This window comes from Trachemys scripta, chromosome 14, assembly GCF_013100865.1.
Source record: "Trachemys scripta elegans isolate TJP31775 chromosome 14, CAS_Tse_1.0, whole genome shotgun sequence".
Classification (NCBI taxonomy): Eukaryota; Metazoa; Chordata; order Testudines; family Emydidae; genus Trachemys; species Trachemys scripta.
In genome coordinates, this window is record NC_048311.1 from 35,003,240 (window position 1) to 35,029,809 (window position 26,570).

At 44.3% G+C, this 26,570-nt stretch overlaps 2 protein-coding genes across 5 annotated transcripts in view; one reads left to right on the forward strand and one right to left on the reverse strand.

Annotated features, from left to right (window-relative positions):
* GPS1 (G protein pathway suppressor 1) overlaps positions 1-6,746 on the forward strand; it is a 19,531-nt gene extending 12,785 nt beyond the window's left edge. For both annotated transcript variants that reach the window (XM_034788984.1, XM_034788983.1), the window contains exons 7-14: positions 302-362; positions 816-901; positions 1,374-1,468; positions 2,543-2,648; positions 3,858-3,938; positions 4,070-4,207; positions 4,514-4,648; positions 5,466-6,746. In XM_034788984.1, the coding sequence (XP_034644875.1) occupies positions 302-362; positions 816-901; positions 1,374-1,468; positions 2,543-2,648; positions 3,858-3,938; positions 4,070-4,207; positions 4,514-4,648; positions 5,466-5,540 (777 nt within the window). In that variant the 3' untranslated portion in view covers positions 5,541-6,746. The remainder of the gene's footprint in view (positions 1-301; positions 363-815; positions 902-1,373; positions 1,469-2,542; positions 2,649-3,857; positions 3,939-4,069; positions 4,208-4,513; positions 4,649-5,465) is intronic.
* A 7,763-nt stretch (positions 6,747-14,509) lies between these two features.
* Positions 14,510-26,570, reverse strand: part of DUS1L (dihydrouridine synthase 1 like) — a 28,648-nt gene continuing 16,587 nt past the window's right edge. For all 3 annotated transcript variants that reach the window (XM_034789922.1, XM_034789923.1, XM_034789924.1), the window contains exons 12-14: positions 26,051-26,088; positions 15,571-15,646; positions 14,510-15,020 (exon numbers count right to left, since the gene is read on the reverse strand). In XM_034789922.1, coding sequence (XP_034645813.1) covers positions 14,875-15,020; positions 15,571-15,646; positions 26,051-26,088 — 260 coding nt within the window. In that variant the 3' untranslated portion in view covers positions 14,510-14,874. The remainder of the gene's footprint in view (positions 15,021-15,570; positions 15,647-26,050; positions 26,089-26,570) is intronic.

Here is a 26,570-nt window from a genome sequence, read left to right on the forward strand (position 1 = left end):
AGGACCATGTCCTCTGACCACCTCTGTGTTTGCCATTAGCCATACGAGGCTAGGCACTGTGTGAATGGTGTCCTTGTGGCCTTCCCTAAGGGGGTGGGGTGAAACTACCTTCCCATTGAGAATGCTGCCTACCTTCCCAAATGGGTTCCTGGGTTTTAATATCCCTAGGGCTATCTGGGGACCCAGCTGCTGAGATCAAAGGGAGCTCCCAGAGCCAATTGGCTTCCCCCAGTACGATTAAAGGAAAGTGGTGGGAAGGGATCTGTTCTTGTCACTCACTCCTGCTCCTTTCACCCTCTAGCAAAGAGGAGAGAGGGACAGCCAGACACAGGCGATTCTCACCAAACTAAAGTGTGCAGCAGGTGAGTGAGCTCCTCTGCTTCCCGGATGTCACCAGGCTGTCTTCTCACCCGTTTGCCATTCCTGGGGCTTTACTGAAGTGGAGAGTGCCTCTCACCCAGCCAAGGAGTGCTCAGAATGTTCTCACTGGTCTCTGTACTTCACGTTCTCTTGGCAGGACGCAAACACAGTTGACTGGATACAAGAAGTTTTGAGCAGGGAACCATCCTGGAGTTCCCATCCCTGACTGCTTCCTGCCCCTCCCCAAACTTCCCAAGGCAGGGCTCCCTAGTGCAGTTCATTTCAGTCTCTAGAATGTCACTTAACTGACACAATGTCTGCTTCTCTGAAATTGTGGGGGCTCTAGCAACTCCTCGGGATCCTGGTGCCCTCTCCACTCTTCCATATTTCTTATTTATGTCCTAACTAGTACATGTATGGTAGTGGACAAAGAACTAACTAAGTCTGATTCCTAGGCTTAGCTGAACTAGCAGCTCGGAAATACAAGCAGGCAGCAAAGTGCTTCTTGTTGGCCTCATTTGACCACTGTGACTTCCCTGAGGTAAGAGGACCAAGAGAGGGCTGTGTGCAGGGGTCAGAGGGGAAGCTATGTTCAGTATCTGTCTGTGTAAGGTACTTATGGGCCCCCATCATGGTAGTATCTGAGCCCACAATCTGTAATGTATTTGGCAAACAGGATTATTCCCATTTTACAGATGGGGGAACTGAGTTACAGAGGAATCTGTTCAAGATCACACAGGAAGTCTGTGGTGGAGCCAGGGAACTGAATTTAGGGGCGGTCAGATAACGGAATTGAAAGGCTGGCTGCTGGCCATTATTCCAGCTTTTGGGGTCTGAGTGAAGCCTGGTTTTGGGGAGTGTCCATGTTTTCACTTGGTCCCATTGTATTTGTCAAGGGTCAGCCTGTATTCCTGCTGTGGGAGGGGAGGGTCTGGGGGCTTAGGTCTGCCTTGCTCCATGTTACAGCATTCAATGATACTTCAGTTCTGGTCTCGATCTCTGTCTGTCTCTAGCTGTTATCTCCTAGTAACGTGGCTGTGTATGGTGGCCTCTGTGCATTGGCCACCTTTGACCGTCAGGAACTGCAACGCAATGTCATCTCTAGCAGGTAGGTGATGCCTGCCTGGGGAGGAGTTTGTGGGATGAGTACTGGAGCGTTGCTCAAGAATGGTCTCTGGTTGGAGGTGAGGCATGAGTTCCAGAACTCCACTTAGTTAGGTATCTAAACTTTAAATGTTAGCTGGGATTTCTCTATGAAAAGGCACCAGTGAGACTTTCATAATAGCAGCATAGGAATTGTCAGAATGGATCGGACAAAGGTCCATCTAGCTCAGTCTCTTTTTCTGACAGTGGCCAGCACCAGATGCGTCAAAGGATGGTGTAAGAACTGTTCAGTAGTAGTTGTGGGATAATCTACCTCCACATTAGGTCTCATCCTGGTCTCTAGTTAAAGATTGGCTTAAATCTTGAAGTGGGATGTTAATATCCTTTCCAAAATTTGTCATTAATTATACCTGTCGATATTCATGATAGCCATACAAATATCCAGTATAATAACCCCCTAACTGATAAGGGTGTGTCAATCCTAAATTGAGGGGGTAAAGGAGTTGTCCTCTCTCTGCTAACCAGCCAGCTTCCCTGGCATGACAGGCAGGTGGCTTGCAGGGAGAGATCAACAACATGCAGAGATTTGTGGGAGGGACTTTGGAGGTACTGGGCTCCCTGGAGAGGATCCGTGTCCTCTGTGGATTAAAATCTGTTATGCTGAGCCGTACCCTGCTTCTCAGCACACTGTGAGTAAAGGTAGTGTTCCCAAAAGGGAAGCTGAGCGCTGGTTAGCATAGTGCAGACAGGTGCTGCCCATCCCTGACAGTACTGATGCCATCTTGGTCCTGCCCTGTCCTGCTCCACATACTTTCCTATATTTTATGGAAGGGGACGTCCAGTACAGGCTTCGGCAGGAGGTTCTTGCCTTTCGCTAACCCTGGCACCTTTGCTATGCTGAATCCACCCCTGCCCCCAACCCCAGAGAAAATGGGCTGTCCAGGCTGCTAGAGTGTTAACACTTGGAGCATCATAGGGCAGTGAGGAGAGTGTTCATAGCCAGGTATTGGGCTGGTAGTGTTTGTGGGGTGGAGTCAATGACTGGTCCCAGGGCCTGACTACCGCTGTGTCTCTACAGCTCCTTCAAACTGTTCTTGGAGCTGGAGCCTCAGGTGCGTGACATCATCTTCAAGTTTTACGAATCCAAATATGCTTCGTGCCTGAAGATGCTGGATGAGATGAAAGTGAGTCTGGGGGAGACGACATGGGGATGTGGGACCTCAGGGTTCCATGTGATGAGTGTGGGAGAGAGTGACATGGGGCCTGAGGGTTCTCCTTTGTCGTAAGAAAAGCAGCGAATGTTCACATTGGCTGAAGTTGTAGTTTCATGTTGGACTCTTTTGCTCTGTTGCTTGGTTCTGTGTGGGAGTCAACAAGAATCATGATTTAATTTTTTTAAATTGATTTTTATTTACATGTTGCTAGTTCTTTACTTCCCTTTCTGTAGACTTAAATTGTTATAGTGGATGTTTTGTCCTTGTTCCTTTAATTAGTTGCTGGACTGTTACTAAAATTTCAGACTTTGCATTGATTTTTTTTCTGCCAAGAAGCTTCACACTTAAAATGCACAATTATGCTGAAAACCAAGTCTATGGCCTCATCAACAACTGCAGTGTGAGAACATCTCAGTAGCTAAGGGTGGGATTTTCAACAGCATCCGAGGGATGTGAGAGCACAAATCTTATTGATTTTTAGACAGAAAACCCTGATGAAGTCTAGCCTGGTCAAAGCATTTCAGCTTTCTTGCCTTACGGAAGTTTCAGTACATCGGAAGGTGGTGCTGGCTCCAAAAATAACATGGACTACTTGCTCATTAATTTCATGTGTGAATTTGTGGTCTTTTTATAGAAAGGAAAAAATGTTTTTAAGATCTGTAACTCTTAAGAACATAAGAATGGCCCTACTGGGTCAGACCAAAGGTCCATCTAGCCCAGTATCCTGTCTTCCAACAGTGCCAGGTGCCCAGAGGGAATGAACAGAACATGTAATCATCAAGTGATCCATCCGCTGTCACTCATTCCCAGCTTCTGGCAAACAGAGGCTAGGGACACCATTCCTGCCCATCCTGACTAATAGCCATGGATGGACCTATCCTCCATGAATTTATCTAGTTCTTTTTTGAACCCCGTTATGGTCTTGGCCTTCACAACATCCTCTGGCAAGGAGTTCCACAGGTTGACTGTGCGTTGTGTGAAGAAATACTTCCTTTTATTTGTTTTAAACCTCCTGCCTATTTATTTCATTTGGTGACTCCTAGTAAGTTGTTGTTGTTGTGTTTTTTTTTTTTTTTTTTTAGTTAAAATTTTAAAAATTGATATTTAAAATTAATCATTATTTTTATCCAGCCTGCTTCCTGCTCTAGCTTCTAATATTTTGCTCTTTCTTTTGCATAGGATAACCTGCTGCTGGATATGTACCTGGCACCTCATGTGAGGACACTCTACACGCAGATCCGAAATCGTGCCCTTATCCAGGTAACTGTTCCATGCAAACTTGAGGAACGGGTAAGAATTAGAGGTAGGACTTCTCTCCCACCATAAAGTTTCAAAGGATTGGGGGGGGTGGTGGATGAACCTGGAAACTGACTGTATTTTCTTAATCGTAGTATTTCAGCCCCTACGTATCAGCAGACATGCGCAAGATGGCCACAGCATTTAACACCACGGTGGCAGCGCTGGAGGATGAGCTGACCCAGCTGATCCTGGAAGGATTGATCAATGCTAGAATAGACTCTCATAGCAAAGTGAGTGTCCCCACACCTCAGTCTGTTTCTGATGGCAAGTGCTAGGTTGTTGCTGTACCACTGTTTTAGTTAATACAGCAGGAGTGTTGCTTTTTAATGATGAGCTCCTGAAGAACTCAGTTTCACTCTCCCTCTCTTTGCTCCTGGAATACTGTTTGAAGGTGCATTTGCCTGTATTGAGGGTGTGTTTCCCTAGCTGATATGTCAAGGGTTTGAGTCCTGTAGATTCCTCCTGGTCTGTTGTGTTGAAGGAGCTAGTAATCGAGCCCCTTTCCAGTTTACATGTTGAGTTCTTCTTGGTTACAGATCCTTTATGCTCGGGATGTAGATCAGCGCAGCACCACCTTTGAGAAGTCCTTATTAATGGGCAAAGAGTTCCAGCGACGTGCCAAAGCCATGATCCTGCGGGCAGCAGTCCTGCGCAACCAGATACACGTCAAGGTGAGCAAAGGGCCTCTTTGTCATGGAATCTGAGATAAAGGGCAACCATTTGAATGATGTGGTGCAGAGGGGTAAAAGCTGGGGGGACTCTAGGGAAAAGAGGTTTGCTATACCCACAAGAGGATGGATTCTGAGAATGGAGCTTGCAGCTAGCAGGACAGATCCTGGTTACTATTTACTCCAGTCAGTAGGTGAGTGGCTGGTTAAATTACAACAAAGGAATTAATTATTCATAACTTTTATTTTCATGAGGAAAATTGAAATACATATGTTGACTGGAGCAATCCTGCCCAAGAGATCATTCCGCAGGACAGTGCCCTGGAGAGAGCAGGCTGACTGCTCTATAAAGTATTCACTGGATTCTACTGATGCTGTTGTAGTATGCTCATCCCTGTGGTATCTAAGTGCCAAATGGCATTCAAGTTCTGAATGGGTATTTTGATTCAAGCTAGGTGACCCATCACACACCTTGAATAGCTGAAGTGAATAGTTTGCAAACACCCCATAGTCTGTAAACTATTGTGCAAATATTTTGTGAATAACATTCTTTTGCAGAAATAGTGAATGACTTATTAACAGAAAAATGATTGAAACTTAATATTTATTTGCAACTAAATAAACAAGCTTTGTGCTCCTGGTGTGTAGGGCCCACTTTCTCCACTCAGTTCCTGCTGGGAAAGAGGGAAGACTGAGCTGAGAATGCCACTATCCTGCTGTATTGTTTACGTGTGCTGAGCATGCCCTCTTCGGGAGTGTTCTGTGTTTAGAGCCCTGGTGCATCACTAACCAGGACTGTATTTTGGTTTTCTTATTGCAGTCTCCTCCACGAGAAGGTAGCCAAGGCGAGCTCACTCCAGCCAACAGCCAGTCCCGAATGAGCACCAACATGTGAAAATCTTCATGTACAATCAAAGAACTCCCACACTTCCCTGCCCCAGCTGTTTGTCCTATGTCCTAACCACAGACTACTGAGCTTCACAAACTATCCCTGTCATTCTCTCTCTCTCTCTCATTGGGGCTGGGAGGGTCAGGGCTGATGGTGGGGGCTAATGTTCAGATTCACATAACTTAATTCCTTTAGAACAGAAGCTGTCACTAAATGCAGCGTCCCTGGAATTGTCCATCATTTCAGTGCTGGTTGCATGTTCTGTGCCCTCTCCTCTGTATCCTCCACCCCAGAAAGAACTGGTGGTGTATTTCAGAGAGATGCTGATCTTGGGTCTCTTCAGCTGCTGTTAGAGCTTTCCAGGATCAGAACTGCAAAGGAAGATTGTAAGTTCGATGGATGGGGGTGTATCGAAAGGAAGACTGTTTCACTGACCTGAAAGTGTTGCCTTGTCTCTGAGCAATGCAGTGCTTTTCCTTTACTTCAAAGACCTCAGACTGAAATGCTCTCAATGGTATGGGCCCAGAATTCAGCCAGAGGGGAGCCCCTCTCAGGAAGCACATTCTAGAACTTCTCACCCACCCTGGGAAATATGGCCCCACTTCTGCGGACTCAAAGGCATTTATTTCAGGTTGTTGCACTTACCCTGGATCCAACCTCTTTCAATCTGGCCTGTCCCTTTTTCAAAGGCCTGTTTCCTGATTTGCTCCAACATGCATATCACTTGGCTTTGGATTTTGGGGGCGGTTCGCCACTGCAGTAAGGCTCCATCTTGTGCAAATACTGTGGCTTGTCTGTTTTACTTCATCAGCGTACAGTGGCTTCTTAACCTGTGCACCAGTGCTCCTGGTGACAGACGTCAATGCCATAAAAATACAACCCATCAGGTCTGGGGCAGAAACCGAAATAAGCCAGCCCAGGTGTCTGCTCGGCAGGTGCATCTGTCCCAACTTTCCTTTTATAAATGGGTTTAAGGTGCAGCCCAGACCCGTATAGTGTTGTGTTAATGAGCGTAGTTAAGTGTTGAATGTTCTGGAATTATAGCATCTTTACATTCATCCAGTCCCATAGGACAAAGTTAAGAATTTTGATCCAGTCCTGACTGGTCCAGCAATTTACTACAAACCAATGTTATTGTTAATGCTATTTTTGTTTTAAAATAAGTCGTTATCTCTAGTGCATTAAAGAGGGTAATTAAAAAGCTCATTGTAATGTTTGGAGTTTTGTGTTAGTTGCTTTTAGCTTTGTCTTGATTCTTTTCTTTTATACTAAACTTGGTGATTTGACAGGCTGCTGTTTTGAGCATTTTAATATGGTTGGAGGTGTTTCGAAATAAGGTAATATCACTTGTATGAGGAGGTATGAAGAACGCCGCTCGATGGAGTTTTACTGTCTTGCTTTTCTGGCAGCCATGTGTAAGATGCATTTGTGTAGTTGCTAAACTGCAGCAGCTTCCTCCATTTGCAGATTTCTGTTGCTGAAGCATTTTGTGGCTTATGTGGAGAAAGTTGAGGCAATACTTACTGTGAAGTCTTTAGTTAGGTGTTGTCCATATTTTGGAATTTCAGTAACTTTGCATTAATCCAGGCCCATCTTTGGAAGGGCTGAACTCACCGGAATAAGATCTGGTTCCAGGAAGCTTGGCTATTTTACCCTGATTCTCAGAAATACCGGACTAGTATAGACCAGGCCTGAGTCTATTTTAAGGCTGTGCAAAGGCCTCCCGGCCCCCAGTGTAAATTAGAACAGCTTCAATGGTCAGGGGCAGCCAAGAATAGTTGGAGTGCAGCGTGCTATGGCCCCTTCTCTTCCCCCTCCCAAGGTCCAATATTCTGTGGTCCTTACCCAGAGGCTTGGGAGGGGAAGAGTGTTGAGCTGCTTTGACAGCGGAGGCACCCCCTTACACATTAGATACTCTCTAAGGGCCACTTCTACACACTTTATGCTACTGTAGTGATCTACAAAGTTTATCCCTAGAGAGAATTGGGTCCTTTCTATCTGAGGCATAGATTTCTCAGCCATCTGGTCACCCGCAGAGATGGAGAATACTTTGTTCTTGATCTGAGACCTGCCTCAAAATGGAATTGTAGATGTCACAATTTGAAAGGCCTACGTCAGGGGTAGGCAACCTATGGCATGTGCGCCAAAGGCGGCACGTGAGATGATTTTCAGCGGCACTCACGCTGCCCGGGTCCTGGCCACCGGTCCAGGGGGCTCTGCATTTTAATTTAATTTTAAATGAAGCTTCTTAAACATTTTAAAAACTTTATTCACTTTACATACAACAATAGTTTAGTTCTATATTATAGACTTACAGTCTATATTATAGACTTCTAAAAATGTCTGGCACGCAAAACCTTGAATCAGAGTGAATAAATGAAGACGCGGCACAGCCCTTCTGAAAGGTTGCCGACCCCTGGCTTTAGCTCATATTCAGCAAAAGCTATTTTTCTTTAAAAAGGGAGCAGGATTCACCATATTTTGAAGTGGAAGATTCAGCTCTTGTCCATCCACTCTTAAGTTCCACGTCTTTAGCAAGGATGCTCCGATTAACGATGGCTATTAGTCTACAAAACTACTGTTCTCATCCTTAAATTAGAACAGCCATCAAGCCAGGTTCTTTATGCTCAAACAGCAATTCTCCTCCCTGGCCTAATTAATAACCTGCACATTAACCGGGGTACAAAACAAATGTAGTGCAAAGGTTGACAAACAAGAGATCCACCCTAGAGGCCAGCTTAAGCCAAAATGCAAGAGACCTAGTACCAAAAAATACTGAATAGGGTCAAATTCTGCTGTCTGGTGCACCCCTTCGAGACTCAAGTCTTTCATCTTGGATCCTTATCCTCCTTCCAACTTTTTCCTTCTTTTGGCTGTCTTCCTCCATTTCCTCTCTCCCTTGTCTCTACCTCTTTAGGTTAATGGTTAAAGTGGAGGTAATATTCCAAGAGGTCCTTGGTAATTGAAAGTGGTGTTTTTTCTGATCTCTTTAGAAAAATCATGAAATCAATCACATGGGGTTACATGCAACTTCTCCCTCCCCCCACATTTCTGCAAGCACAGAGCTACCCAGCTAAAGGTGACTGCAGCTGAATGCCACCTCCTGGGTCCTAGTGCCAGTCATGCTCCCCTTCAGCCCTCTTGTTTTCTGTGCAAGAGTGAGTGCCTGTGGTGGGGCTGGGTAAGGCAGGGTGGGGGAAAGGGGAATGTGGGAGTAAGGCACAGGTGCTGGAATGAGCAGTGTGGAGGGTGCTCCTGCACCCCCGGCTTGACATGGTTTCCATTACATGCAGGGTTTACAGTTTGGTTCAATGGCTCTCAGCTCCCCTCCACCCCCAATACAAATTGTTCCAGCACCCATGGAGTGAGGGGTGGGGAATGAGGCATGGGGCAGCGGGGGAGGGGGAAGAAAAGAGGATAGGGGAATTGTGGGGGGGGAAGTGGGAGCCCAGCCTGCAGCATCCCCTTGGCAGTAGCTGTGGCTCCCCTGTTAACCAGGCCTGTTGAACCTCCCTACACCAGGACCTTCTCCCCCTCCCCTGACAAGCTCCCCACCCCACTGAGCTACAACCAGCTGCACCTGGACACCCAGAACCCCACATCCCCCCCTCCTCCTTGGGCCCCATCTCCCCACACCCAGGCCCCCCTTCCACCTGGATCCTCTGTAGAGTCCCATTGCCCCTGCACCCGGAACCCCCAAATGAGCCCCTGTGCATCCAGATCTCCCACTGAGCCGCCTGCACCCAGACTGCCCCACACAGAAACCTCTCGCCCCACACCTGGATCCTGCTGGGCTGAGCCTGCCCACCCGCACCTGGCGCAGAGGGGCAGGGCCCTGGGGTGTTTCTGGGGCAGGCCCAGTCCTTGCACTGTCAGGGTTGGGTGCAGCCTCACTGCCGAGTCCCTGTAGTGGGGGAAGTCGGGGCTTCAGGATGATGTCCCAGCTCAGTGCAGCCATTGGCCTGTGCTCCCCACTGCCATACTGGAGCCACATTATTTATTGACAAACAAAACTTGCAGAATTTTAAAATATTGTGTGCATAATTTTTATTTTTTGGTGCAGAATTCCCTCAGGAGTAGGTGTATCTATGGGGGTCCCACTGGGGTCTGTCCTTGGTCCAGTACTAGTCAATATTTTCATTATGACTAGGATAATGGAGAGTATGCTTATAAAATTGCAGATGATACCAAGCTGGGAGGGAGCTCAAGTACTTTGGAGGACAGGTTTAGAATTCAAAATGACCTTAACAAATTAGAGAAATGGTCTGAAATCATAAGAACGGCCGTACTGGGTCAGACCAAAGGTCCATCTAGCCCAGTATCCTGTCTACCAAAAGTGGCCAATGCCAGTGTCCCAGAGGGAGTGGACCAACAGGCAATGATCAAGTGATCTCTCTCCTGCCATCCATCTCCATCCTCTGACAAACAGAAGCTAGGGACACCATTCCTTACCCGTCCTGGCTAATAGCCATTAATGGACTTAATCACCATGAATTTATCCAGTTCTCTTTTAAACTCTGTTATAGTCCTAGCCTTCACAACCTCCTCAGGTAAGGAGTTCTACAAGTTGACTGTGTGCTGCGTGAAGAAGAACTTCCTTGTATTTGTTTTAAACCTGCTGCCCATTAATTTCATTTGGTGACCCCTAGTTCTTGTATTATGGGAATAAGTAAATAACTTTTCCTTATCCACTTTCTCCACATCACCTCTATCATATCCCCTCTTAGTCTCCTCTTTTCCAAGCTGAAGAGTCCTAGCCTCTTTAATCTCTCCTCATATGGGACCCGTTCCAAACCCCTAATCATTTTAGTTGCCCTTTTCTGAACCTTTTCTAGTGCCAGTATCTTTTTTTTTTTAGATGAGGAGACCACATCTGTATGCAGTATTCGAGATGTGGGCGTACCATCAATTTATATAATAATTCTCAGTCTTATTCTCTATCCCCTTTTTAATGATCCCTAACATCCTGTTTGCTTTTTTGACCGCCACTGCACAGACATCTTCAGAGAACTATCCACGATGACTCCAAGATCTTTTTCCTGACTTGTTGTAGCTAAATTAGCCCCCATCATATTGTATGTATAGTTGGGGTTATTTTTTCCAATGTGCATTACTTTACATTTATCCACTTTAAATTTCATTTGCCATTTGGTTGCCCAATCACTTAGTTTTGTGAGATTTTTGAAGTTCAGCACAGTCTGCTTTGGTCTATATTGAGCACTTTAGTATCAGCTGCAAACTTTGCCACCTCACCGTTTACCCCGTTCTCCAGATCATTTATAAATAAGTTGAATAGGATTGGTCCGAGGACTGACCCTTGGGGAACACCACTAGTTACCCCTCTCCATTCTGAGAATTTACCATTAATTCCTACCCTATGTTCCCGGTCTTTTAACCAGTTCTCAATCCATGAAAGGACCTTCCCTTTTATCCCAAGACAGCTTACTTTACTTAAGAGCCTTTGGTGAGGGACCTTGTCAAAGGCTTTCTGGAAATCTAAGTACACTATGTCCACTGGATCCCCCTTGTCCACCTGTTTGACCCCTTCAAAGAACTCTAATAGATTAGTAAGACACGATTTCCCTTTACAGAAACCATGTTGACTATTGCTCAACAGTTTGTTTTTCTGTGTCTGACAACTGTATTCTTAACTATTGTTTCGAGTAATTTGCCTGGTACCGACGTAAGACATACCGGTCTGTAATTGCTGGGATCACCTCTAGAGGCCCTTTTTAAAGATTGGCGTTACATTAGCTAACTTCCAGTCATTGGGTACAGAAGCCGATTTAAAGGACAGGTTACAAACCTTAGTTAATAGTTCCGCAACTTCACATTTGAGTTCTTTCAGAACTCTTGGGTGAATGCCATCTGGTCCCGGTGACTTGTTAATGTTAAGTTTATCAATTAATTCCAAAACCTCCTCCTAGTGACACTTCAATCTGTGCCAGTTCCTCAGATTTGTCACCTACAAAAGCCGGCTCAGGTTTGGGAATCTCCCTAACATCCCCAGCCGTGAAGACTGAAGCAAAGAATCCATTTAGTTTCTTTGCAATGACTTTATCATCTTTAAGCGCTCCTTTTGTATCTCGATCATCAAGGAGCCCCACTGGTTGTTTAGCAGGCTTCCTGCTTCTGATATACTTAAAAAAATTTTATTACCTTTGGAGTTTTTGGCTAGCCATTCTTCAAACTCCTCTTTGGCTTTTCTTATTACATTCTTGCACTTAATTTGGCAGCGTTTATGCTCCTTTCTATTTGCCTCACTAGGATTTGACTTCCACTTTTTAAAGGAAGTCTTTTTATCTCTCACTGCTTCTTTTACATGGTTGTTAAGCCACAGTGGCTCTTTTTTAGTTCTTTTACTGTGTTTCTTAATTTGGGGTATACATTGAAGTTGGGCCTCTATTATGGTGTCTTTAAAAAGCACCCATGCAGCTTGCAGGGATTTCACTTTAGTCACTGTACTTTTTAACTTCTGTTTAACTAACCCCCTCATTTTTGCATAGTTCCCCCTTTTAAAATTAAATGCCACAGTGTTGGGCTGTTGAGATATTCTTCCTACCACAGGGATGTTGAATGCTATTGTATTATGGTCACTATTTCCAAGTAGTCCTATTATAGTTACCTCTTGGACCAGCTCCTGCGCTCCACTCAGGACTAAATCTAGAGTTGCCTCTCCCCTTGTGGGTTCCCGTACCAGCTGCTCCATGAAGTATTTAAAGTATTGAGAAATTTTTATCTCTGCATTTTGTCCTGAAGTGAAATGTTCCCAGTCAATATGAGGATAATTGAAATCCCCCACTATTATTGGGTTCTTAATGTTGATAGCCTCTCTAATTTCCCTTAGCATTTCATCATCACTATCACTGTCCTGGTCAGGTGGTCTATAATAGATCCCTAATGTTATATTCTTATTAGAGCATGACATTTCTATCCATAGAGATTCTATGGAACATGTGGAGTCGCTTAAGATTTTTACTTCATTTGATTCTACATTTTCTTTCACATATAGTGCCACTCCCCCCGCCTCCCACACGACCTGTTCTGTCCTTCCGATATATTTTGTACCCCGGAATGATTGTCCCATTGATTGCTCTCAGTCCACCAGGTTTCTGTGATGCCTATTATATCAATATCCTCCTTTATCACAAGGCACTCTAGTTCACCCATCTTATTATTTAGACTTCTAGCATTTGTGTACAAGCACTTTAAAAACTTGTCACTGTTTATTTGTCTGCCCTTTTCTGATGTATCAGATTCTTTTTTATGTGAATGTTTATCATCTGATCTGGCCCTTACATTATCCTCCTCCATCCTCTGCTCCTGACTATAACCTGGAGAGTCTCTATCATTAGACTCTCCCCTAAGAGAAGTCTCTGTCCGATCCACATGCTCCTCTGCAGCAGTCTGCTTTCCCCCATCTCCTAGTTTAAAAACTGCTCTACAACTTTGTTTAATGCCAGCAGTCTGGTTCCACTTTGGTTTAGGTAGAGCCCATCTCTCCTGTATAGGCTCCCCCCATCCCAAAAGTTTCCCCAGTTCCTAATGAATGTAAACCCCTCCTCTCTACACTATCGTCTCATCCACACAGTGAGACTCTGAAGCTTTGCCTGCCTACCTGTCCCTGCGCGTGGAACTAGGAGCATTTCTGAAAGTGCCACCATAGAGGTCCTGGATTTCAGTCTCTTCCCTAGCAGCCTAAATTTGGCCTCCAGGACCTCTCTCCTACCCTTCCCTATGTCACTGGTACCTACATGTACCACGACCACCGGCTCCTCCCCAGCACTACACATAAGTCTGTCTAGATGCCTCAAGAGATCTGCAACCTTCGCACCAGGCAGGCAAGTCACCATGAAAGAGGAAACTCAATAAAGACAAGTGCAAAGTACTACACTTAGAAAGAAACAATCCAATGCACAGCTACAACGGGGGAATCACTAGTTAGGTGGAAATATTGCTGAAAAGAATCTGGGGGTTATAGTGGCTCACAAATTGAATAAGTCACCAATGTGATGCGGTTGCAAGAGAGGCTAATATTCTGGGGTGTATTAGCAGAAGTGTCATATGTAAGATACTGGAGGTAAATGTCCTGTGCTACTTGGCCCTGGTGAGACCTCAGCTGGACTACAGCATCCAAGTTTGGATGCCATAGTTTAGGAAAGATATGGACTAATTGGAGAGAGTCCACAGGCAAGCAACAAAAATGATAAAAAGTTCAGAAAATCCAACCTATGAGGAAAGAGTTTAAAAAAAAAAAAAAAAAAGGACCTGTTCACTATTGTAATAGGAAGACTGGGAGAGGACCTGATATCTCTCTAGATATGTTAATGGCTATTATAAAGACAACTGTGATCAACTGTTTTGCATCTCCCTTGAAGGTAGGGCAAGAAGTAATGGCCTTAATACGCAGCAAGGGAGATTTAGGTTAGATGTCAGGAAGAACTTTCTAACTATAAGGATAGATAAGCTCTTGAATAGGCTCCCAAGGAAGGTTGTGGAATTCCTGTTAATGGAGGTTTTTAAGAACAGGTTGAAAAAACACCTCCCAGGGATGTCTAAATTTACTCGGTCCGGCCTCGGCAGCTGGGCTTGATGACCACGTGAGGTCCCTTCCAGCCCTACATTTCTATGACTGAATTCCTGGCTCTGCCAGATAGTTGTGTGACCTTGGACCAGTCTCTTAACCTCTAATTGTATCTGCTCTCCACTTATAAAATCTGGATTTTATTTCCTTTTGACCACCCTTTGTTTTTGTCTCCGAGACTCATTTTTTTGACTATATATATGTACAGAGCCTAGCACGCTAGGCCCTCCTATTCATTAGAGTAACACTACGGAGAGTTAGTCACTAAATGCTACTGTCCTTAAATACTTAGCTTCCTTCCTGACCTAAAAAATGTCATTTAAGTGACTTGCACCCAGATGCTGAACATACTATATTCCTGAAGAAATATTAGTTTAACACTCCAGCAGGATGTTCTAATATCAAAGATTTATTCCCTGCTTTTAAAACAGCACATGAAGGGTTAATGTACAACAGGCAGTTCATGACCTTAGTACATCATCTCCCCCCCACCCCAGTGCAGCATTTTCAGGCCAGTGCTTCTGTCTGAGTCCTTTAAAGTCTTTAAAAGACATTGAGAACTTTAGTTGTATCCTTCTATTCAAAGGCAGGATATTTCCCTGAGTAAGCAGCCTTTCCTTAAATAAAACTTGTCCAGACCTTAGAACAAACCTGTGGAACTACTCCAGGCTGCTGATGGTGCTCTGGAATGGCAGATTCTTTGGCCTAGGGAAACAGAGACAGGGAAGCAGATCCAGTAGAATCTAGTTTGAAGGCTCACAGTACAGTGTCAATTCCCTCTTTCAGTCCAGCAGTTTCCTCCACATCCTCTTTCTGTGTCCTTTCAATCTTCTGCATCTCGGGTTGGCCACTTTTCCACAGAAGGGACTTTTCATATTTGGTTTTAAAAAGTAATCCATGACCTGACAAAGAAAGTTAAATAATAAATTGACACTGACGTGCCTGATCAGTGGGGAACAGAGCAGCCACTGCCCTGGGGTAACTATATGCAGCTGTGGAAAATTTATTATGCTTTTAGCTTGGAGATGCTGCATGCATTGGCCTGCTAAACCCAGGGTTGTGAGTTAAATCCTTGAGGGGGCCACTTAGGGATCTGGGGCAAAATCAGTACTTGGTCCTGCTAGTGAAGGCAGGGGGCTGGACTCGATGACCTTTCAGGGTCCCTTCCAGTTCTATGAGATAGGTATATCTCCATAAGAGCAGATGCTGGTGTTATGTTAGTGCTCTACTACAGTGGCCAATGTTAAGTAAAACATTTCCATGAAAGCTAGGACACTCAGGATTTTAAACTAATATTTCTAAAACTATTGCAATTATGCATATTAACAAAGGACATTAAAATGTCATACCACTTCCATATGTATTAATCAGTCATTTTGACTCGGACAGTTTGTTTTTATACAGGCCCAATGGTGCCAAAGAACAGGATGGAGTGGTGGGGGCTATACTTGCCTGGACAGTCTGCTGTCTCTTTAAATGCTCTTTTCTTACAGCATCCTCGGCACAGATTAAACACACATTTGTTACCCTGGAAACAGATATACACCAGTTAAGTCAGTGAAAAAAAAATCTTCACTGAACTGCTTATGGGAAGCACAACTGCAAGGATGCATGCAGGGCTTCTAAAGATAGCTGTCATGGTCTGGGTTCCTGAAAACAGTGATGGGGACACTCAGTATTCAGGCGCTTGATAAACGATAGGGAGACCGGGGTGTGTGTGTGGGGGGGGAATGCAAAAATGAAGACCTGCCTGCTGGGTAAATGCTCTGTGCTTCTACGTGATAATTACCATCCCAGAAGGATGATATTCCACCTCCCAGGAATTTCTCCTGCCAATCAGGAAATACTCTTGATTAACATCAAATACGTGTAGGAAATTAAGATACTTTGAAACCCTTTCAGAAAGCATTTTTATGCTGTTATAGCTGGAGCTTGTCCTATTTCTCTTCAGAAGCTTGATGTGAAAAAAGTGCCATGGCCTCTTATTTCTTGTCTTTGGCTGCCGCTCCACCCAAAATAAATACTCATCATTTCAAGGAAATCATTTCCTCTTTTTTTAATGCCTAAAATTGCCCAAATCATGGAGAGTAATCACATAAGGCATGACCCATCCTCTGCAGGGGAGCGACGACGAGTCGTGGATATTTTGCAGCTCAGGAATAACAGACTGAGTGTGCACAGGAAGGGGGAAAACGTAGCTGCCAGATTTCGTATCTGTAAAGCTCTTTTCTGGCTTTCATGGTTGGGGGAAGTTTGTGCAACATGATTTGAGGGCAAACATTTCTAGATAGTGCTACGGCAGAAAAAACTGACAAAGGTGCTCTTTAGTCTTAAGTTTATTGTTTTGTCAATAAACCTAATGCAGTTAGAGTTGTGCTGTTGTGTCTCATGCCATTCCGGCAAGTCACATTTCTGAAAATGAGGGCATGAAGCAATAAGGTATAGGCCAATACCACCTTAACTCTGCCCCCCCCTGGAAATTGCCACTGGGCCTTAGCTGCATGCATGCTGAAATGCAGTCATTCTGGTGTACTTGAGTGAATAATGACAGGATTACTTGCAGCAGGTTTGGCAGAGCTGAAGGTGAGAGATGAGAATATCTGGGGATTAGTTTGATGAGCAGGGCAGAGCTGCAACTGTGACAGGAGGAAATCCCTCCTTGTTTGGTCTGAATTATCTCTGCCCACTGCTGTGTGAGATCAAAGAAAAGAGGTGCATGTGTACCTTGAGGGGCTCGAGTGCCTCATTTCAGTGCTGAGTTCTGCAAGTTGTCAGGCACAGTGCATGGGTTCTTTTTTGCCAGGAGGCTTGTCAGCAGTGAGGTGTGGTATGAGAGTGATTTGTGGGGGGATTAATGATTAAATGAAAGTGTAGCATTTGCTGGGATCCGGTGGCTGAGAGTGAATGGTTTGTAAAAAGGGGATGATGGTGGTGTACAATTTCCACTTCTGACTGTTTCTGGGGCTTAGGCTCAGTATTTGTGTAGGACAGGCATATGTAGCTCCCTGTGCCACAGAGTTTGCCTAAACATGAGTTTTGCCTTAGCAACAATATGACATTAGAATCTGTCCTACAGTTGCATATAGTCCCTGAGAATTCTGCAAATATGAATCATATAAAAAAGTGTGCAGGGGTGTGTGCCTTATCACTTCAGGTGCTGTTTTTTCAGACATTTGAGCACCACTGACCATGCTAGCCTGGACAAGCATGCAACAACCCTGTACCACTGGAACATCACTAATGAAAGAGTTTTTGTCCATGAATTTTGTAATGTTATGTACACTGTTTTTTGGAGGAATGCTCACTCCAGCAGTTGTAGTTTTCTCCTATAAATCCTCCTAGGGTTAGGTACTCATCCCTCATGCATTTCCCATTACCTCATCTCAGATATGGGTGACAGGTAGGGCAGTACCTTTAGCCCCATTTTACAGATGGGGAAACTGAGGCAGAGCTGTCATGATTTTTCTAGCGGGCCACTGACAGAGCCAAAAACAGAACCCAGATCACCTATGCTGCAATGACAAATCCAGCTTCAGTGCATAAGGCTGAGATCGTCTCAGTTGAATGAGAATACTCCCTGGAGGTGTAAACAGTGTGAAACAATAGCTCTTGATAGGTCAGAACTGCTCCATTTAACTCCATTGGTGTGCTCATCCAGCCTCCCCTTTACCATTGCTTGACAGCATGTGCTATACATGCAGCATGCCCATTCTCACCTCACTCTCAGCCCTAATGCTTGGTGTGCGCTTGTTCTCAACTCCCCCCATAATGGGTCAGGGCTTCCACAAATGCTGATTCACATGATGAGCCAAAGGCCCCTTCAGAGGAACAGGGCCCCCAACTTGCTTACATGAGAAGAGGCAGAGAAAGGGCTTCAGACCCACCCTGCTCCTCCACATCCCCAAGGGCCAGTTCCCATGAGACGCAGTAAGGAGAGGGGATTGGCTTCCTCCCTCATCCCCATCCCCAAGGGCCAGTTCCCATGAAATGCAGTAAGGAGAGGGGATTAGCTTCCCTCCCCAGCATCTGGCTCCCCTCAGAGTAAGGGGCTCAGCCTGTCTGACACCATCAGCATGGCAGGGACCACCAGAGCCTGAAACACAGACACAGAAGGAATGTGGAGCATCACTGTTCCCTGGGGTCCTCCCTCTGACCTGAGTCCTCTGCACCTCCCCTCCCTAACCACCGTGCCCCATTTAGCCCTCTCCCCGCCCAGCAAACAGTTGGCTATGTAATTTCTTTTCTTTTTTAAACTAGTGTGTGTACCGTTGAAATGGTCTGCTATGCTCAAATTATAAATAAAACTCCCCTTTGGCAGAGGCAAGGTGTAGCAACACGTTTGTTTCATTTTTTTCCGATTGTTGGCAAGGGTGGCTGCTGAATTTATATTGGCTGGTTCTAGCTCAGGTTCAACCACCACAGCATGGCCCCTGGAGCCACCTCTGTCCAGTGACAATGGGCTGGCTCACCACCCTTTCTACACTTGCACAATGTAATCCCTTGGGCACATTAGACCTAGACTCAACACTTCGTTGAATAACATTTTCAATATTGTGTCCCCGAAGGGGCAGTGGGGGTCCTATGCAGTAGCCAGGGTAACTGCGAGCACTTGAGACCATGTGGGGAAAAACTCAGAGCCATGGTTTGACAACTCTCCCCCCCATCCTTCCCTCCCCCTTCAACAGTCTGCAGGAAGACACATTGATAGAATGTCAACCTTATGAACTACAGCTCTCTCGCGAAATACAAAGAAAAAAAAGTATTTCTGGAAACGCTTGCTCAAATGACCCCCAAATTTGGATCACTAGTCACAGAAGCTCAGGGTTGGATGGGACCTCAGGAGGTCATCTAGTCCAACCCCCTTGCACAAAACAGGACCAGCCAGGGCTTTGTCAAGCTGATCTTAAAAACCTCTAAGGAAGGAGATTCCACCATGTCCCTAGATATCCCATTCCAGTGCTTCACCACCCTCCTAGTGAAAAAGTTTTTTTCCTAATATCCAATCTAAACCTTCCCCACTGCAACTTGAGACCATTATGCCTTGTTCTGTCATCTGATACCACTGAGAACAGTCTAGATCCGTCCTCTTTGGAACCCCCTTTCAGGTAGTTGAAAGCAGCTAATCCTAGCCCACAAACCCATGAGGCACCCCAAGCTAAGTAAGCAAGCCAATTTTAGAGCACTCAGAAGAGTTGACTTTTAAACAGAAAGGGTGCCCACAGCTTAACATAGTGGAGCTGACACTCCCCTCCACTCAAGAGACCATTGAGGCTTTCTGTTCTATTCAGCAATGAGGAAATGCTTTTATTACAGCTTTTATGTGCTCGAGAGAGATTTTTTCCTGATTAACAACTGCCTCTTTATAGTGCCCCCAGCTTAGTCTCCCCACTTAAACGCTTCCCTAAAGCTCCAGTTACCTGGCTAGGAAACCTGATAAAACATGCTTATGGATCAATAACTTGCTTGCCTTATTGGTATCTAGTTCATAGAATATCAGGCTTGGAAGGGCCCTCAAGAGGTCATCTAGTCCAACCCCCCTGCTCAAAGCAGGACCAATTCCCAACTAAATCATGCCAGCCAGGGCTTTGTCTGCTTCCCTCCCATTTGTGCATCTCATCGACCTACTGTGTCTTGCCCTAACCTAAAGTCTAAAATCTTTGGTGCAAATCTTTTTATTCATGGCTGTATATAGCCCAGCACAGTGAGGCCCCAATCATGATTGTAGTCCTCCTGGGCCCCAAACAACAATAATAAATCCAGCTAGATACACAGCCAAAATAATACTGCTTAGTGACGCACTCCACTGACCAAATCCAAGTCAGACTACTGGAGGATTTAGCATTCTCAGTCAAATGGGCTAAGGGCAAACCCAACTGTGAGTGGAAAGCATCATAATTGCGTCTCAAAAAGTTAAAGCAAAATTTTTTTTAAGTACATCAGAAGTAAGACATCTGCTAAACAACACGAGGGGCCAGTGGACGATCGAGATGATAAAGGAACATTCAAGAACCATAAGGCCATTGTGGCGAAACAATGAATTCTTTGCATCGGTCTTCATGGCTGAGGATGTGAGGGAGAGTCCCACCCCTGCCTGACCCATTCTGTTTAGGCGACAAATCTGAGGAACTGTCCCAGATTGAGGTGTCATTAGATGAGGTTTTGGAACAAATTGATAAATAGTAACAAATCATCAGAACCAGATGTTATTCATCCAAGAGTTCTGAAGGAACTCAAATGTGAAATTGCAGAACTACTAACTGTGGTATGTAACCTATCATTTAAATCAACTTCTGTACCAAATGATTGGAGAATAGCTAATGTGCCACCAATTTTTATAAAGGGCTCCAGAGGTGATCCGGGCAATTATAGGCCAGTAAACCTGACTTCAGTACCAGGCAACCTCGTTGAAACTATAGCAAAGAACAAAAGTGTCAGACACATAGATGAACATAATTTGTTGGGGATGAAGCAACATGGTATTTGAAAGGGAAATCATGCCTCACCAATCTACTAGAATTCTTTGATGGGGGGGGGGGGTAACAAGCATCTGGTACTCCTGAGTGCATTCTCCGCCAAAAAAAATAAAAATTCTGCACCCAATAGTTTCAAAGTCTGCAAAATTCTGCAAATGTTATTTGTCAAATAAATGTGGAGGCTCCAGCATGACATTGGGGAGCCCAGGCCACTGGCTGCACAGAGGTGGGGAGATCACTGTGCAGTTCCCACCAGCACACAGACTCAGCAGTGAGGCTGCACCCAATCCTGACACACTACAAGGACCAGGCCTGCTCCAAAACACCCCAAGGCCCTGCCCTCTGTGCACCAGGTGTGAGCAGGCAGGCTCAGCAAGGCAGGATCCAAGTGTGGGTTGAGAGGGTTCTGTGTGGGGCAATCTGAGTGCAGGTGGCTCAGTGGGGGAACCAGGTGCGGGGTGGGGGGGGATCTGGATGCACAGGGGCTTGTTGGGGGATTCTGGGTGCAATTGTAATGAGACTCTGCAGCAGTGTCCAAGTGAAGGTGCTTGGGGCTAGGAGGCGGTGCAGGGGGGAGATAGAGCGCAGCAGGGTGGATGGGTGTGTGGGGGTCCAGATGCAGCTGGTTGGGCTTGGGGGGGTGTGCAGATCCGTGTGGCTAGTCAGGGTGATCCAGGTGCAGGGGGAGTGGGGCTCAGTGGGAGGGGGGTCTGAGTGCAGGGGGGTGAGGCTCAGCAGGAGGCTCTGGGTATGAGGGGTTCTGGATGCACAGGGATTGAGTGAATGAGGGAGCAGCTCCCTGAACAGGGATACCTTCCCCTACAGCTGAGGAGTGATGGGTGCAGGAAGCGGGGAGGGACGGGGGGAGGGGGAGAAGGAGTTTGCAGAGCTTCCTTCAGCTGAAGGAGAAATCTGGGGACAGGCCTGACCCAGCCCCAGATGCCATGCAAGGGAAGAGGAAGTCCCATCGTCCCCAGCCCAGCCGGGATGAGCAGCTGAGCCCGACAGAAGGTAGGAGCCACCAGCTGGGTCTTCCCCAGTCCAGCCTCCTGCCCCCCAGTGATTTACCTCTCTGCCAGCTGCCCTGGGTCCCCGGAACATACTGCTAGGGAGGGTTGCATTACCACTCCTGAGGTTTCCCTTTGCTTCCCCATCAGAAAGTCATTATTCTGTGGGGAAGCAAAGAAATCTGTGAGGGACATAAATTCTGCTCATGCGCAGTGGTGCAGAATGCTCCCAGGAGTAATGTGAACAAAGGGGAATCCTGTGGCTACAGTGTACTTAGATTTTCAGAAAGCCTTTGACAAGGTCCCTATCCAAAGGCTCTTAAGCAAAGTAAGCTGCTATGGGATAATAGGGAAAGTCCTCCCATGGATTGGTAACTGGTTAAAAAGATAGGAAACAAAGAGTAGGAATAAAAGGTCAGTTTTCAGAATGGAGAGAGGTAAATAGTGGTGGCCTCCAGCTGTCTGTACTGGGAGCAGTCCACATTCATAAGTGATATGGAAAAAGGGGTAAACTGTGAGATGGCAAAATTTGCAGATGATACAAAACTACTCAAGATAGTGAAGTCCAAAGCAGACTGCAAAGAGCTACAACGGGATCTCATAAAACTGGGTGACTGGGCAACAAAAATGGCAGATGAAATTCAATGTTGATAAATGCAAAGTAATGCACATTGGAAAACATAATCCTAACTATACATATAAAATGATGGGGGTCTAAATTAGCTGTTACCACTCAAGGAAGATCTTGGAGTATTGTGGATCGTTCTCTGAAAACCTCCACTCAATGAGCAGCGGAGGTCAAAAATGTGAACAGAATGTTGGGAATCATTAAGAAAGGGATAGATGAGACAGAATATCATACTGCCTGTATATAAATCCCTGGTATGCCCACATCTTGAATACTGCATGCAGATGTGGTCGCCCCATCTTAAAAACATATATATTGGAATTGGAAAAGGTTCAGAAAAGGGCAACAAAAATTATTAGGGGTATGGAACAGCTTCCGTATGAGGAGAGATTAATAAGACTGGAACTTTTCAGCTTGGAAAAGAGATGACTGAGATCTATAAAATCATGACTGGTGTGGAGAAAGTAAAGAAGTGTTATTTACTCCTTCTCATAACACAAGACCTAGGGGTCACCAAATGAAATTAAGAGGTGGCACCTTTAAAACAAACAAAAGGAAGTATTTCTTCACACAACGCACAACCTGTGGAACTCTTTGCCAGAGGATGCTGTGAAGGCCAAGACTATAACAGAGTTCAAAAAAGAACTAGATAAGTTCATGGAGGATAGGTCCATCAATGGCTATTAACCAGGATGGGCAGGGATGATGTCCCTAGCTTCAGTTTGCCAGAAGCTAGGAATGGGCAACAGGGAATGGATCACTGGATGATTACTTGTTCTTTCCCTCTGGGGCAGCTGGCATTGGCCACTAACAGAAGACAGGATCCTGGGCTAGATGGACCTTTGGTCTGACCCAGTATGGCTGTTCTTATGGTCTACCTGAGAAAACATCATACCCCAAATTCTGAAAACAAACAGTGCCTTTCTTCTTCATTCTGGGAGTCTTGTCTATTTGGCCTAGAAGCTCTTGAGGCCAGTTGTCTTTTGCTGGCTGTTTAGAAACTCTAGCACAATAGGCACATTGCTACCACTGTAATAATGCTAACAGTAGCAAGTATAAACGATAATGTGAGACGAGATGACCCGTCACCTTTGCCTCTCTCAATCAAGGCAAAGTGCACAGAGCTCACCCACCTGTAGCAGAACCTAGTTCACAAGAACAGAGTGAAATTCCAATGCCCTCTCAGTACTGAGCAGAGAAATAAACCAATTAATTGTGCAACCAAGAAAAATCTTATTAGAAGAAGCTCTGCTTTTTAATCTAAAGAACATCTGCGTAACTAAGGGCAACATTTTCCTCATACTCAGGACTGAATAGTGCCCACCCACCTGGACTGTATCCTACCATGGCCTCAAACTGTGGGATTTTCCCATTACTGGAAACAAATCAAAGTTTCTCATCGCTCCAGCTTTCTGTTTGCTGCAGACCTTTTCCTTAATACTATGGGTGTGTCGACACTGCAATTAAACACCCATGGCTGGCTCATGCCAGCTAATGCAGCCATTCCCAGTCTCTATTCAACCTAACTTGGTGTCTAATTTGCATATTAATTCAAGTTCAGCAGTTTCTCTTTGGAGTCTGTTTTTGACGCTTTTCTGGAATGGCTGAGCCATTACACACATTTAATCTATTTCCCCATTTTAAGTATTTTCACACCTCTTGCCAAACTGTCTGTAATGGGCTTGATTATCACTACAAAAGTTTTTTTGTCTTAATTAATTAGCCTCAGAGTTGGTAGGACAACTCCCACCTTCTCATGTTCTCTGTATGTGTGTGTGTATATATATATATATATATACACACTATATGTTCCATTCTATGCATCCGATGAAGTGGGCTGTAGCCCACAAAAGCTTATGCTCAAATAAATTTGTTAGTCGCTAAAATGCCACAAGTACTCTTGTTCTTTTTGCAGACCCTGACTAACACGGCTGCTACTCTGAAACCTGTCAGAATGGAATAGGTTTCATTAATAAATAGGGCTGTCAATTAATCGCAGTTAGCGCAAGCAATTAACTCAAAAGAAAATTAACTCAATTAAAAAAATTAACGATTAATCATGAGAGTTAAAAAATTAATCGCAGTTTTAATCGCACTGTTAAACAATAATAGAATACCAATTTAAATTTATTATAAATATTTTTGTATTTTTTCCTAATTTTCAAATATATTGACTTAAATTACAACACAGAATACAAAGTGTACAGTGCTCACTTTAATCAAATAATATACAAATATTTGCGCTGTAAAAAAAGATAAAAAATAGTATTTTTCAATTCACCTGATATAAGTACTGTAATGCAATCTTTTTATCATGAAAGCACAACTTACCAATGTAGAATTATGTAAAACAAATAAATAAATAACTGCACTCAAAAATAAAACAATGTAAAAACTTTAGTGCCGACAAGTCCACTCAGTCCTACTTCTTGTTCAGCCAATCACTAAGACAAGTTTGTTTACATTTACGGGAGATAATGCTGCCTGCTACTTATTTACAATGTCACCTGAAAGTGAGAACAGGTGTTCGCATGGCACTGTTGTAGCCGGCATTGCAAGGTATTTAGATGCCAGATATGCTAAACATTTGTATGTCCTTTCATGCTTCGACCTGTAGATTGCAAATATTTGTAATAAAACATAATATAAAGTTAGCACTGTACACTTTGTATTCTGTGTTGTAATTGAATATATTTGAAAATGTAGAAAATCATCCAAAAATATTTATAACAAATTTAAATTGGTTTTCTGTTATTGTTTAACAGTGCAATAAAAATCCCGATTAATTTTTTAAATCTCACAAGTAATCTCGATTAATTTTTTTAATCATTTGACATCCCTATTAATGAGCCTTCCCCATAGTGAAGTTTGCATTTGATCTGATATCCCACAAAACAAATGCCTTTTTATTAGTGGAACCCTCAGCACTGAAGAGGGTTAATTTTCTCTTCTAATGAAGGGAATGGATCAGAATCCTCCAGTTCTGTCTCTGCCACTACTAGGCACAGATATAGAGTTTGATTCTCATTTAAATCTGACGCAGTCTGATGTGTGCCTTGCCTTTCATTTGTATTTTTTCCTTTTAATTTCCTGCTGTTACTGCAGGCCAACTGCTCTTCCCTACTCAGTCACTGGAAAGTTCAAAATATCTGTCTTGTATACCTATTAAGAGAATCACTCAGATGTTTAATCCTTACAGAAAACTACAAAAATAACCACAGTATGGACTTTATTACCTAGCAAACAGAGGAGATCCAATGCTGCAAATAGTAAAAGTTCATTTGGTCAGAGATTTGCTTCCAAATATGCTTGGGGGACTGAGATTTAATAATGTAACAATCTCTCAGATGATTTAGCAATTCAAACTGCTGACCAGAGGTGCTGAGAACAATAAACCACCAAGGGAGGGATAGCTCAGTGGTTTGAGCATTGGCCTGCTAAACACAGGGTTGTGAGTTCAATCCTTGAGGAGGCTATTTAGGAATCTAGGCCAAAATCTGTCTGGGGATTGGTCCTCCTTTGAGCAGGGGGTTGGACTAGATGACCTCCTGAGGACCCTTCCAACCTTGATATTCTATGACCACTATGATTTTCTAGTTTGAACTAAAACTGCTCTTTGGAGGAAGAAGAGAGATTAAAAGTATCCAGAATAATCTATTTATAGCTCATCTTTACCCTAGGTAATAGCTTCATCTCAGCATCTAATATAATCACTTGTCCAATTAGCACAATGGCCTTTGCCTGAGAAGCAGAATATATTGTTTGCATTTCATCAGAGTTTAAACAGCCTCCATTACTAGACACTTGAGAAGGGACAGACCTACCTTTGGGTTTCCACAATGATCACATTTTGCATATTTAGCTGGAAAAGAGAAACAAATTTGGTCTATGAGTATCCCAGACAATGAATGAGATCCACAAGAGAACAGCAAATTCAGTGCTCCAGGGTGACCAACCTTTACAGCCAGAAGGTGCATTTCTTAGGAGCAATATTTTACACACACACAAAAATTAAAAGGGATTAAGAGATTTTGCTGAAGTTTTAAAAAAATTCTCTGAACTGAGACCAAACATAGAAATATCAGTCCCAATGAATTTGTTTGAGAAAGTTATAAAACAAGTTGGGGAGAGAAGAAAGGGAAGCTGTTTAAAATAGACACTGCATTTCAACATTACACAATAGCGACTGCAGCTGTTATAACAGAGTTTATAAAGCACTCCGAGATGAAAGACCTAATTTCACTGTGAAACTGGTAATAATCTGCCCCTTTCACAATGAATTCCCCTCTTCCTGGTCAACTCCACTTAGACTGAGTTTCCTGTTCCCAAGGTTTCCCAAGCCCC